The following is a 13,189-nucleotide window of genomic DNA, read 5'->3' as shown; positions in this document are numbered from 1 at the left end:
CATTGGTTTCACTATGAATAATTTACCTCCTCCTTGCTGTCTTCCAACATCTGGTCCCAGATATGAAAGCATATGCCAGTCACGCTCCTTTCTGCACAACTGGTTTTATAAGCCAAGAGGTACAACAAAATATCAGGCTGACTTATAGCAGGCTCCTCACAAGTAGCTCTTTGCTCTTCAGGAATGGAATACTTCTCCTTTTTCACATAGGACTTTCACCTTGAGGTGTACACATCTCAAACAATACCTGGCCTAAAACATCTAGATTTCTTCCTATATTTAAAATATGGAAGCATATACATTGTTCTTCGCTGTGCCACATTCATCTTGACAGGAAGGAAAGTTCCATCTATATTATTGATATATAATACGATATGATATGATATATGATATAATAATTTTCAACTTGTCAGTTGCCTAACACTGTCACCTCTAGGTCATGTACAATAAAAAGTTAACACAAGTCAATGTAATCTTGATTATACGGTAGGTGATTATAATACACCTAATAATCAGTAAAAGCAAATTAAAGCCAACTGTCTATTTATAGGGAACAAGATAATAACATATATTGAAACAGATTGATTATTATTGTTATTGTTATTAGCCTGGGAGAAAATTAAAGATCTTCACCAGATGTCAGAACGGCATGATCCAGTTGGGGAACACATTCTACAAAGTAGTGGGTCACCACTGAAAACCCTCTCACTGCCACCCTTTGCGCCTCAGAAGGAGGAGGGCATGATCTTAAGACCTGAGTAGTTCCTAGTGCAAGGAAGTGTTACACCAGGTAACAGGTCCCTAAGCTGTGTAAGCTTTAGTTTATAACAGGGTGGCCCAAATTTTCACATCAAGTGGGCTGCAAGAATACTTTGATACAGAACTCACGGGCCACACACTGCCTTGTCGACTGGGGGTGAGGAGCGAGCCCAAAATTTGAAGACCCTCCAGCCCCCACACTGGCTTCCCAAAGCTGGCTAAACAAGGTGTCGAACTTTGGGAAGGAGGCATGAAGATCTGAAAGAATCCTAGACCCTCCCACCTTCTTCCCAAAGCTGGGAAAGTGCTAGGTAGGCTTTGGGAAGGAGGTAGGAGGACTCTGGGTCCCTGTCAGAGCCCTCATGCCTCCTTCCCAAAGCCCAACACTACACTTTCCTCAGCCCAGTATACCTGAAGGAGCGTCTCCACCCCCATTGTTCTGCCTGGATGCTGAGGTCCAGCGCTGAGGGCCATCTGGTGGTTTCCTCATTGCGAGAAGCAAAGCTACAGGGAACCAGGCAGAGGGCCTTCTCGGTAGTGGCGCCCGCCCTGTGGAACGCCCTCCCATCAGATGTCAAAGAGATAAACAACTATCTGACATTCAAAAGACATCTTAAGGCAGCCCTGTTCAGGGAAGTTTTTAATGTGTGACATTTTGTGGAAGCCGCCCAGAGTGGCTGGGGAAACCCAGCCAGATGGGCGGGGAACAAATAAATTATTATTATTATTATTATTATTATTATTATTATTATTATTATTATTATTATTATTAGGGAAGGCAGTATGAGGGCTCAGGGGAATGTCAAATGTTCCCGAGGGCTGCCCAAAAAAGATATTGAGGGCTGCACATTGGACCACCCTGGTTTAGAGGTTAAAACCAGCACTCAGACTGGGCCTGGAAACAAACTGGAAGCCAGCACAAGCAGGCAAGGATTGGCATAATATGGTCAGAATGCCCTGTCCCTGTTAATAACCCAATCACTACATTCTGCAGCAATTGAAGTTTCTAAACTGTGTTCAAAAGCAGCTCCACACACAACAACACATTGCACGAATTCCAGGCAGATGTTTACTAGACCACAGACCACAAAAGCCAGGTTATCTACATCAAGATAGGCTAGTCACCCAGATATGTCTTAAAGCTCATAAAAGACACATAGCACCAAGGCCATTTGTAGCTTCTGTGATATAATGGACCCAGGAGAGCCCCCAAGCTATGAACCAGGTCCTTTAGCAGAAGTGCAACCATCTCCAGAACAGGTTGGATGCCTCTCATACATGAGTTAATTGGTAATAAACTATATCACTGGAGGTTGGAAGGTAGTAGAGAGCAGGTTTGGGCTGATCTTATCTGGTCTATCTGTAGCACTATCAAAAGCTAGACCAACCAGATTATCTAAGTGGACATTCATGCTGTAGGCACAAGTCAAGCACAGACAAGGGACATTTCAGGGAAATAATAAAAGCCACAATAGTAAGATGGGAAGAAGCAGAGACTGGGTAGCAGCTCAAAGACAATGATTTCAGAAGAGACCTCACTTGTACCTCCCAACCAACCAACTGAAAATAAGGATTAATTTATCTGCCCTTTCTAAAGAAACCAAATGCCTTCCTTGTGGGAAGACTCTGAAGGGGTCATGTGATCCCCAAGCAAACCTAGGTCAGTAGCCCAGAGGGAGCCAATCAATGGAACATGACCTGACTTAACCATCCTTTCTGGAGCCAAGAAGCCTGTCCCCTCTAATGGGTCTAGTGTTGAAAGGCCACGTCACTTCAATGGTCGTCCTTGGCAGAGGACGACCCTAAGCAGGGTCTGTGTACAGCCTTTTGCAAAGGCCTGCCCTTTAGGAATACAACTTCAGGCACCCATAGCCCATTCTCAACCATAAGCAACACTTCTGGTTGAGCCATGCCCTGATACAGTTCAAATAATCAACACTTTCTGCTTTGGGGGTGGGAATCAGCTGCCTATTAAACTTGTATGAAATCAAGATACTATGCTCTCTAGATCAGTGTTTTTCAACCTTTTTTGGGCAAAGGCACACTTGTTTCATGAAAAAAATCACGAGGCACACCACCATTAGAAAATGTTTAAAAATTTAACTCTGTGCCTATATTGACTATATATAAAGTAATTCTCTTGAATAGGAATCAAATAAACACAAAGAAAGTATTTTATAATTACTTTATTATGAAATAGTAAGTAAACAGAAATATGAAAAATTATACAATACTTTATTTTTAAATCTTTCGAATTTTTCCATTTCCCCCACGGCACATCAGGCAACATCTCGCGGCACACTAGTGTGCCACGGAACAGTGGTTGAAAAACACTGCTCTAGATAACCATTTTGCTACATCTTCACTAACAAGGACAAAGTGTTGCTAAGCAGCTGAAGTGGCTGCATTCTGCTTTTCAGAAAAGGTTGAATCACTGTTCTTGTATAGACCACTATAACACAAGAAGACAAAGAAGCCACTCTGAAATATGCTTGGAGGGAAAATGTACCCATCCTCTTACAATGCCTACCCAAGCTGCCCACCATCATTGGAAATGGTGGAGTGATCTGGGGAAAGTAGTCTGGAAACAATGATTGCTTAGCACTGTTTCACCCACTCTAATGCAATTCAATAACTTTTTAAACACAGTATTGTACTTGCCATTACACTGTTACAGGAGCAGAACTGAGTATTTTAGCTTAACACTGACCAAAATCAGTGGCTGCAGTTGAATATAATGATCACAGTTTATTATCTAAACCCAGAAAAAGCATTTACTGAAACAAGCCAATTTTAAGCCATGGTTTATTAATTTGGCTTGTTTCAGTAATCCATAGTTAAGACTAGTCACAGTTTGCCCAGGTTCAGATAAAACACTAAACCATGGTTAACTGCAGCAAAAGCTTGTTCTCTCCTCCATGTGGCTATGCCTATGGCTTGTTCACATAACAATAAAACAAAGTTTGTTATTATCAGATGCAGCCATTAACTGGGATAGGATGGAGAACAAACATTTTCTCAAGAGGCAGTTCAACAGTGGTCCTTTTCCTCACCAGACCATGCATGAAAACACTGGTGAAAGCCCTCTTGACCTAACTCACTGAGCCTTTTAAAATGACCCATGTTCAAAAGTCCATCCTATAAACATTGTTGCTGTTAAAATTTATATCCTGCATTTCAGCATCTAGGTCTCAAAGTAGCTTACAACAATAAAAATATACAAAATTTAGAAGAAATTAAACCCCATAAATTTAAACAAAGAACATCAGAAAATTGTACAACATCAGAGAAGCGTTCATGATGCAAATGCTTCCTGAAATACTGTAAAGTGATTTTAACCAGTCACCTGAAATTCAGCAGGGACAGTGCCTGAGTTCTGGTGGGAGTTCCAGAGTTGGGCCCACAACACTGAAGTCATAACCTCGTTGATATGTGTTGCACTTCTGGTCCATGGATGACCACCAAGCTCCATCAGATGATCTCAGTGATCAATTTGGCATATACAGGGAAAGGCATTCTGGGCCTAAGTTATTCAGGGCTCTGTACACTAGTAGAAAAACCTTGACCCTGGCCTGGTTGCAGCTGGGAAGCCAGTGCAAGTCTTTTAACACCAGTGTCATGTGTTGGCAGTAGCCTGCTCCCAGCACCGGTCTAGCCACAACATTCTGCACTAGCTGAAGCTCCCAGATCAGACTCCAGGGCATCCCCACATAGAGTGCACCACACTAATACAGAAATAGCTGCTATGGCTATTTCCTGAAGCAAGTGAGCCAAAATTAAGATTGCATTACATATAACCAAATATGAAAAGAGAAAAGGGGACTTTCCATTTAAAGGAAGGAAAATGCATCTGGAGTACCACCCTTAAGAAAAACACACAGGAATATGAAGCATTCTTTCTGTTGGTACACTCAGTAGACAACAGCAGCTTAGTTCTCCAGGCTACCATCACCATTTCAAATGCACGCACTCAGGCTGCTAAAAAAGAATGCAGGGTAACACCATGATGTGTACTACACCTGCTTTGGATATGGGGGATGTACAGATGCTACCAGAAACCTGGGCATTCCCAAGCACGTCTGCAAAACATAAAGCATTTCACCACCATTAATGGCAGGAAGGCTTCCTGTCTCTAACTAACTTGTGGGAGCCTTCAGACCAATAATTACTACCACTGGCAATTTACCTCCAGTTTATTGTACGAGTTTGTATACTTGACTAGTAGCAGCTGAATCCAGCAATCATTTTGAGCTTTCCAGAAGCAACTGGTAAAGAAGCAAGCATGGACAGCCTTAGAGTTTAGAGTTTGGTCCTCTAGAACAGATACAGCTAGTCAAAATGCACTTTTCAACTGGGGACATTTCCCATTCAATGCAGAGGAATATGGAATAGTAATACATTGTCTGCTCAACATGGAGTGGAGAGGAACATTAATTTAATCTTCACTCAAGTGACAACCTACACACAGTGAACAGGAGGAGTATTTAATTGCTAAAATGAAGGTGGAAGGAGAAGACTGGTATTTGAATAGGAAGTGCAGATTCTCTCCCTCTGTTCCTGATTAATAGGTGAATTTGTTTCAGCCTCAGCTCTCAGAAAATATACAGAATCTTAACAAGAATAGAGGTGTGCGAGAATTAAATTTTAATTTGGGAGAGGGAGAAATGGAGATCTCATGGATGTCCTTTGCTGCCAATGTTACATTTTTACCTCCTAGCTCTCCGCACAGGACTGAATACATTTAAATTCCTCTGGCATCAGTATCAAATGCCTTGATATTCTGACAACCAGATGTGTAGATAGGAGAATCAAAGTCAGTGGAGTGCATCTAAGCAGAGTTTATACTGTGTTAGCAGAGAATTGGTAGCTGCTGCTAAATCCCAATGAGAGTTGCAAGACCGCCATACCCATGGCAACCTCTGAATAATCATCCATCTCAGCTCTCTGCCTTTAACTAGGAGATTGTGTAAAGCCAGCAACCATGCACAGGTTTTTTTTTGGGGGGGGGGATTCAAGCTACCCTGAACTGCAGCCTGCCTCTCTTGTTCATTTCAAAACCCAAGCCATGCACTGGATTTCAGGAACTACACCAACATTTCTAATGTGGGGCTTTGGTGCAATTGGCAATGTACAGCCCATGCTGATCCTGCAAGTGTGCTCTGGAATGTGCAGAGGGTTCCCTGGACACACTTATTCAGCACAATCCCACGCTCTCAAATACCTGCACCCAGGAAGGCCTAACTATACAGGTGAGATAGAAGGAGGAAGCTGACAAGAGACAGTCCAGCTGCATCTATGACAGCACTTCTCTGCCAACCACTCTAGGTGAGGACAGCAATAATCGCGATTAAACCAATTTGATTCCCCTCACTCTCTGTATTTACGTAAGACACCAGTGTGGCGAAGTTTTGTTTTACAAAAGGAATTTAGAAAAGCTATTTGATTCTTCTTCTTCTTTTTTGAATACATTTTTATTAAAGTTATACACAAAACAGACATAAATATAAATATAAATATATATATATACACAGAAAAGATTACAAAAAAGGGGTCACTACAACAGAGATATACAAGCCAACTTTTTCCTTTTTCCAACTATACAAAGAAAATAGTTTAGCTACATCATGCAAAAAAAAAAGAAACAAAAAAAAGAAAAGAAAAGAAAAACACCCTGAACTCCCTTCCACCCTTTTGGTAAGTATCGAATATCTACTTCCATTACGTATTTGATTTTTAATCTATAATCCTAAATTCACTCGCTGGTAGTATTGTTCTAACCCCGCCAGTTCACATTAGACATTTATTCCAATATAGTTCCAGTATTTACTCCAGTTTTTCAGAAATTTCTGTTCATCTTGATCTCTTATTTTACCAGTTAATTTATCAAGCTCAGCATAATTTACCATTTTAATCTGCCAGTCATTTATGCTGGGGATGGTTTCCACTTTCCAGTATTGTGCCAACATAATTCTCGCTGCTGTGGTGGCATAGAGGAATATCGTCTTGTCTTCCTTTTTTATTTCTTTGCCCGTCATTCCCAGCAAAAAGGCTTCAGGTCTTTTGGGAAAAGTGTACTTAAGTATTTTTTTAAGCTCATTATAAATTAATTCCCAAAAGCCTTTCACCTTTTTACATGTCCACCATAAATGATATAGGTCACCCTCCACCTCACCACACTTCCAGCATTTCTTATCCCTTAATCTATACATTTTGGCCAATTTCACAGGGGTGTGGTACCACCTATATAACATCTTCCAAACATTTTCTCTCAGTGCCATACATGCTGTAAACTTTATGTTACAATTCCACACTTCCGACCACCTTTCGAAATCGATGTTACAGCCAAAGTCAATTGCCCATTTAATCATTGCCTCCTTCACCTCCTCGTCCTTTGTATACCACTCTAATAGTATATCATAGATTCTGGATAGGGTTTTGTTTTTGCCTTCTACTACTTCTATGTTAAATTTTGATTTTTTATCATCAAAACCCAACTTCTTCTTATCCTCTTTTAACAAATCATTCACCTGGTGGTATTGCAACCAACCAGTGAATAAGCTTTTTATCTCTTCATAAGGTCTGAGTTTGGGCCCTTGGTCTGTTTTTCTTAACATTTCTTCATAGGTGGCGTTTTTCTCCTCCATGTTTGTTTTCTTGACCGTTAAAACCTCTATTGGTGAAATCCACCAGGGAGTCTTTCTTTCAAGGAGGTTTTTATTCCTTTCCCATGCTTGGTATATCGGTCCCCTAAAAATATGGTTTAAAAAGCGCTTGTGGACCTTCACTTTCCCATACCAAAGGTACGAATGCCATCCGTACCAATTATTAAAACCTTCCAGGTCCAAAAGGTCTCTATTCTCCAGTTTTATCCAGTCTTTTAACCAGAGTATGCAAGCCGCTTCATAGTATAGACTTAGGTCCGGGAGAGAAAAGCCCCCTCTTTCTTTTTTGTCTATCAAAATTTTCATTTTTATCCGTGGCCTTTTCCCCTGCCAAATATATTTCGCCAAGGCTCTCTGCCACTCTTTACATTGTTTTAAGCCTTTAAGTATGGGGATAGTTTGAAATAGAAATAGCATTCTAGGCAGAATATTCATTTTAACAACAGCTATCCTCCCCAAAAAGGAGAGTTTCATCCTCCCCCAAATTTCCATGTCTTTCTTTATACTCCGCCAGGTGACATCATAATTATCCTTATATAAATTTATGTTCTTAGCTGTGACCCATATTCCAAGATATTTCACTTTCTTAGCTACCGCAATTTCCGTCCTTCGTTCTAGATCTATCATTTCTTCCTTTGTTAGATTTTTGACCAACATTTTGGTTTTATTTTTATTTACCTTAAGTCCTGCCACGGCTCCAAATTCGTCAATTTTTTGCAAAGCTTCTTTTATGCTATTTTTTGGGTCTTCTAAGGTTAATACGATGTCATCTGCAAAGGCCTTGATTTTATATTCCCTCTTTCCTACCTTGACTCCTTTAACTTCTGTTGCCCCCCTCAGTCTCTCGTTCAGTATTTCTAATACTCTTATAAACAATAGAGGAGACAGGGGGCAGCCCTGTCTAGTTCCTTTATATATGCTAAAGTATTCTGTTGTGGTGTTATTTATTACCAATTTTGCCTTCTGTTCCTTATATATTGCTTCCATGCCTTTTCTAAATTTCTCTCCCATTCCCATCGTTTCCAGACTTTTCTTCAAGAAATCCCACGAGATATTATCAAACGCCTTTTCAGCGTCTATGAACACCAAGGCCGCTTGTCTATCTATACTCATATCCAAATATTCAATAATATCTATCAAGTTCCTTACATTTTCCCTTAATTGTCTCCCTGGGAGGAAGCCCGTTTGATCTTTATGTATTTTATTGTTCAGGACCTTTTTTAATCTTTCTGCCATTATATCTGCAAATAGCTTGTAATCATTATTTAATAATGAAATTGGCCTATAGTTTTTCACTTCCAAGGTATCTGCATCTTTTTTAGGAATCAAGGTGATATATGCTTCCTTCCAGGTATTCGGGATCCTTCCTTCCTTTAATGTATTATTCATCACTTCTCCTAACACTGGGGATATTTGGTTACTTAGCGTTTTGTAATATTTGGCCGAAAGGCCATCTGGCCCTGGCACTTTCCCACTTTTCATCTTTTTAATGGCCTTCTTTATCTCTCCTTGAGTAATTGTCTGGTCTAATATCTCTTTTTCTTCTTTTGAAATTTGTTTTAGGTGATGTTCTTGCAAAAAGCAGTCTATTTCTTGTTTTGTTTCCTTTCCTCTTTTATAAAAATCCTTATAATATTTACGTAAGACACCAGTGTGGCGAAGTTTTGTTTTACAAAAGGAATTTAGAAAAGCTATTTGATTCTTCAGTCAGAGCTGTCTCTCTTTAAACATCTTCATAAAATGGCTCTGCTGTATACATTGTACCGTAGGAAGCTGACACAGAATGTATTTATTTCAAGAACGTGTCTATAGATTATTCAAACCAGTATTTCAAACCAATATTAACAATCATTCCACTCAACTAGCTCCCATTTGCTGGGGGTTGTGGTGCTGTAGCTACGCTGCAGTCCAAAGATGCTGCAGTGTGCTGTTTACTGACCATTATAAAGCCTCTCTACACACAGGCCTTTGAGACAGACTGGGCTGAACAGGCCGACTGAATGAACAAGCAGGCAGCAAGAGTGTTCTTCTCGTACAAGTGGCCATTCAAAAAACACACAAGGAGATTGTTCAAAGCCTTGCAGGAAATGGCAGAAAGTTCCCAAAATGCACCAGTGGAGGAAAAAAATGTCTGCGGGCAGCAGCCCCCTTCCCCTCACCTCTTGAATGGCCAGGACACTATTCCTTGGCCATACAACAACTGGAATCCATGGGAGTGCTGTTCACTCTTTCAACATTCCACAAGAGGCTGGGTGTGGTGATAAGAGGACTAAATTCAATTGATCCTCATTATGCCAGAATTTTAAATATGCCTTCTAGGCACAGCTCCAGCGCAGGAGCTCAGAATATTCTTTTCATGACAAAGGGAGCTGCAGTTCACACCCCCAATGATGTATAAATAGTGGAAGTTAACAGAATAGCTTTCAACTGGAGCTTTCAATAGCAGGGGGAAAGGCACAAAACTGAAATGGGGGGGGGGACTTCATTTGTTTGATGATGTAGAGGTAAAGGTAAAGGGACCCCTGACCATTAGGTCCAGCCGCGGAAGACTCTGGGGTTGTGGCGCTCATCTTGCTTTACTGGCCGAGGGGGCTGGCGCACAGCTTGATGATGTAGAGAATGGTGCTAACTAGCAGTTCTCACACTGTGGGGTGCCTGCCATGATACATGTGTATATGTGTGTGTGTTTGTGCATGTGCATGCACAGAAGAAGATCCTATACAAAAAAATACCAGAGGGACATCTCTCCTAGCTTAGCATTTATAAAAATGGATGACGAAGAGGGAATGAACACTTGACAGCTTTTGGTCACAAGTTTTCTGCCTCTTGCCTTCTTCCCTGAAGGTTTCAGAATGAAATCTGGAACACCCTCCTTTGGTTCTCTTACAATACCAACACAGGATTATTGTTATTATTTATTAAATTTGTATACCACCCTTCACCCGAAGATCACAGGGCAGTTCACAACAGAAAATTAAGAATAAAAAATATGTAACGAAACAAACAACAAACCAATAACACTCCTCCCAAAAACACATTTAAAAAGGCACATAATGTTGGTTAATCAGCCAAAGATCTGTTTCACCTGGCACATAAAAGGTGCCAGGCAAGATTCCCTGGGGAAAGCATTCCACAAATGGGGAGCCCCGCAGAAAAGGCCTCAGGTGATGGTTGCAGGGTCTAGGTAGGTTCAAATGGAGAGAGGTATTTTGCAGTCCTGAGCTGTTTAGGGCTTTATAGGTCAAAACCAGCACTTTGAAATGGACCCAGAAACTATTTGGCAGCCAGTGCAGTCCGTTCAGGATCAACGTAATAATGCTCAAACCGTCTTGCTCTGGTAAGCAACCTGGCTGCTGAATTCTGCACCAGCTAAAGTTTCTGATCCATCTTCAGAGGCAGCCCTACGTATGTGTTGCCGTAATCTAATTAGAGGTTACTGGAGCATAGACAACCACTATCTCTGTCCAGGTGGGCACAGCTGGGCCACCAGCCAATGCTGTGGGAAGGTGCTGTAAGGCCACTTGAGCCTCAAGCAACAGCAAAGGATTCAGACGTACCCCCAAGCTATGTCCCCGCTCCTTCAGAGGGAGTGTAACCCCAACAAGAGCAGACAACCTCCCATCCAGTCCGCGCCCATCACAGCTGGTTGCAATATAGTTAACGTGTATGTGAAGATTCTGCACCTTAGCATGCAGCATTCCAGGAAGAAGCCATGCTGAAAATGTTTGATGGGAAAATAGCTTAAATCAGGGGTCCCCAGTCTTTCTGGGCCTGGGGCACATGAGGACATCATACAAATACCCATTTCACAAAAGAAAAACTGGTGATGCTTAGAACAGGGGTCAGCATTCTTTTTCTACAGAGGGCCAGTCCAGACCTTGTGGGGGGCCGGACTATTTTTTTGGGGGGGGGTGTGTGAACAAATTCCTATGCCCCACAAATAACCCAGAGATGCATTTTAAATAAAAGGAGACATTCTACTCATGTAAAAACACGCTGATACCTGAACCGTCCGCGGGCCAGATTAAGAAGGCAATTGGGCCGCATCCGGACCCCGGGCCTTAGTTTGCCTACCCATGGCTTAGAATCTGCTCCCATCCCCGAACCCCCAGCAAAGAAACCAAGCAGAATATCTATACCAAAAAAACACCCAACTAAAACAAAAGACAAAAAGAAACCACAGCCAACATCCCTGGCAACCAACTGTTATGAAAAAAAACTGGAAGAGACGCAAGAGCTTGCAGGGCAGCATGGGGTGGGGGTCTGATGGTGCCCTGGGAACCAAATTGAGGAACACAGAGTTAAATCAAACTGCAGCTCTGCATATGAAAGTCAAACGTATTTTGAAACTTGATCCACTCTCCCCAGAACTCAAGAAAATTAGCCTCTCAAATCATATTATGCCCTTCACACCCCATTTAACATTTTACACAATTTAAACTTTACTTGTAAACCGCACTACCAGAAGAACTCCCCCCCCCCCCCGTTTTTATCTGAATAGGGGCCCTTTCATGGTGTGTGTCATCAAATGAATATTGAAAGTTCTCATGGCTTGGCTTGCAGAAAACAGTATAAAAGACAGCACTGAATACTTTGTTTGGACTGTTCATGTACTCGACCTGGAGTATCAGCTTGCATAGAAGGATCAATTAAGTGAATACAAGTGTATTCCTGCATTACCCTGTGTGGTGCATTCCACATAGTGATTCCTCGTAAAATGAACAAACAAACACACATACACACACGCTAGCCAGGCAGTGAGCATCAGGAGTTTGATGGCAATACTCCCATCATGGAACTTACCAAAAGAGAACTCCTAACAGTGAGCTAAACCAAATAACCAGTCTGACAATGCAGTAATTCTTAGGTTCCAACAACTGCCTGGATTCTGCTTCCAGGAAGAAAACAAAACTTGTCTCTTTATTCCTCTGGCTGGCCTATATCACACTCTGCAAATGACTCACGGAGTCTCCAATTTGGAATTGAAAAGTTGGGTTACCCAACACAACACCCCAGAGCTCAAATGCGGTAAAACTCTCATATCAGTTATTCTCTCATATGAATTTTTTAAAAGTCCAAATTAAAAGGTTACAACAGGAAAAGGAAGGAATTAGAAACTGTCAAACACTAGTCAAATCAAGACATTTAACCTCTCAACAAACAACCTGACTAAATTAAAGTTAACGTCTTTTACATCCTCTTTGTCTCAAGTTTCAAATCACATTGTTCTGGGACACACACACACCATCTCAGCAAAAGAACCATTTTCTGGCTAGTTGAGACAGTTCATATCTTCTTCTTTGTTTGTTTTTTGGTTGTGCCTTCATCTGCAAACCAAAATTATGGTGGTACTATGGTCAGCTATCAAGAGCACAGCGTACAAATTTCTCTAAGTTGACTCCAACTGTCTTCCTTGCTTTCAGTCTGCGTGAAATAAAAACTATATTTCACAGAATAAACCCAATACTAGACCTGTGTGTATTAAGAGAAACTGAGTGCAATATGAGAAACATAAAACTCAATGGGTACAATCAGAGGGCTGAGGGAAGGGGAGGAATCTAGAAATGTAAGCAGAAGTAAAATGAGCATTCTAAACAAATCAGATTTCTTACTTACCCTGGAGAGATTTCCCCAAGCCCTGGCCCAGCTTCCAGCCATGCTTCTGTAGCAAGCGGTGTCCAATATTATCCTGACAGACAGAACAGAGAAACAAACCAAAAATATTCCAATAATATATTCTTCTCTTCCACAGAAACACATTATGAACA

The 13,189-nt window shown here is 41.3% G+C and overlaps 1 protein-coding gene across 8 annotated transcripts in view; it reads right to left on the bottom strand.

Annotated features, from left to right (window-relative positions):
- GPATCH8 (G-patch domain containing 8) overlaps positions 1–13,189 on the bottom strand; it is an 86,952-nt gene that overhangs the window by 39,262 nt on the left and 34,501 nt on the right. For all 8 annotated transcript variants that reach the window (XM_083708996.1, XM_083708997.1, XM_083708998.1 and 5 more), the window contains one exon: positions 13,038–13,110. In XM_083708996.1, the coding sequence (XP_083565122.1) occupies positions 13,038–13,110 (73 nt within the window). The remainder of the gene's footprint in view (positions 1–13,037; positions 13,111–13,189) is intronic.

Source organism: Podarcis gaigeae (genome assembly GCF_964106915.1).
Source record: "Podarcis gaigeae genome assembly, chromosome: 13".
Taxonomy (NCBI): Eukaryota; Metazoa; Chordata; class Lepidosauria; order Squamata; family Lacertidae; genus Podarcis; species Podarcis gaigeae.
Note: the sequence above shows the minus strand (reverse complement) of the source record. Positions and strands in the feature narration are given on the sequence as shown.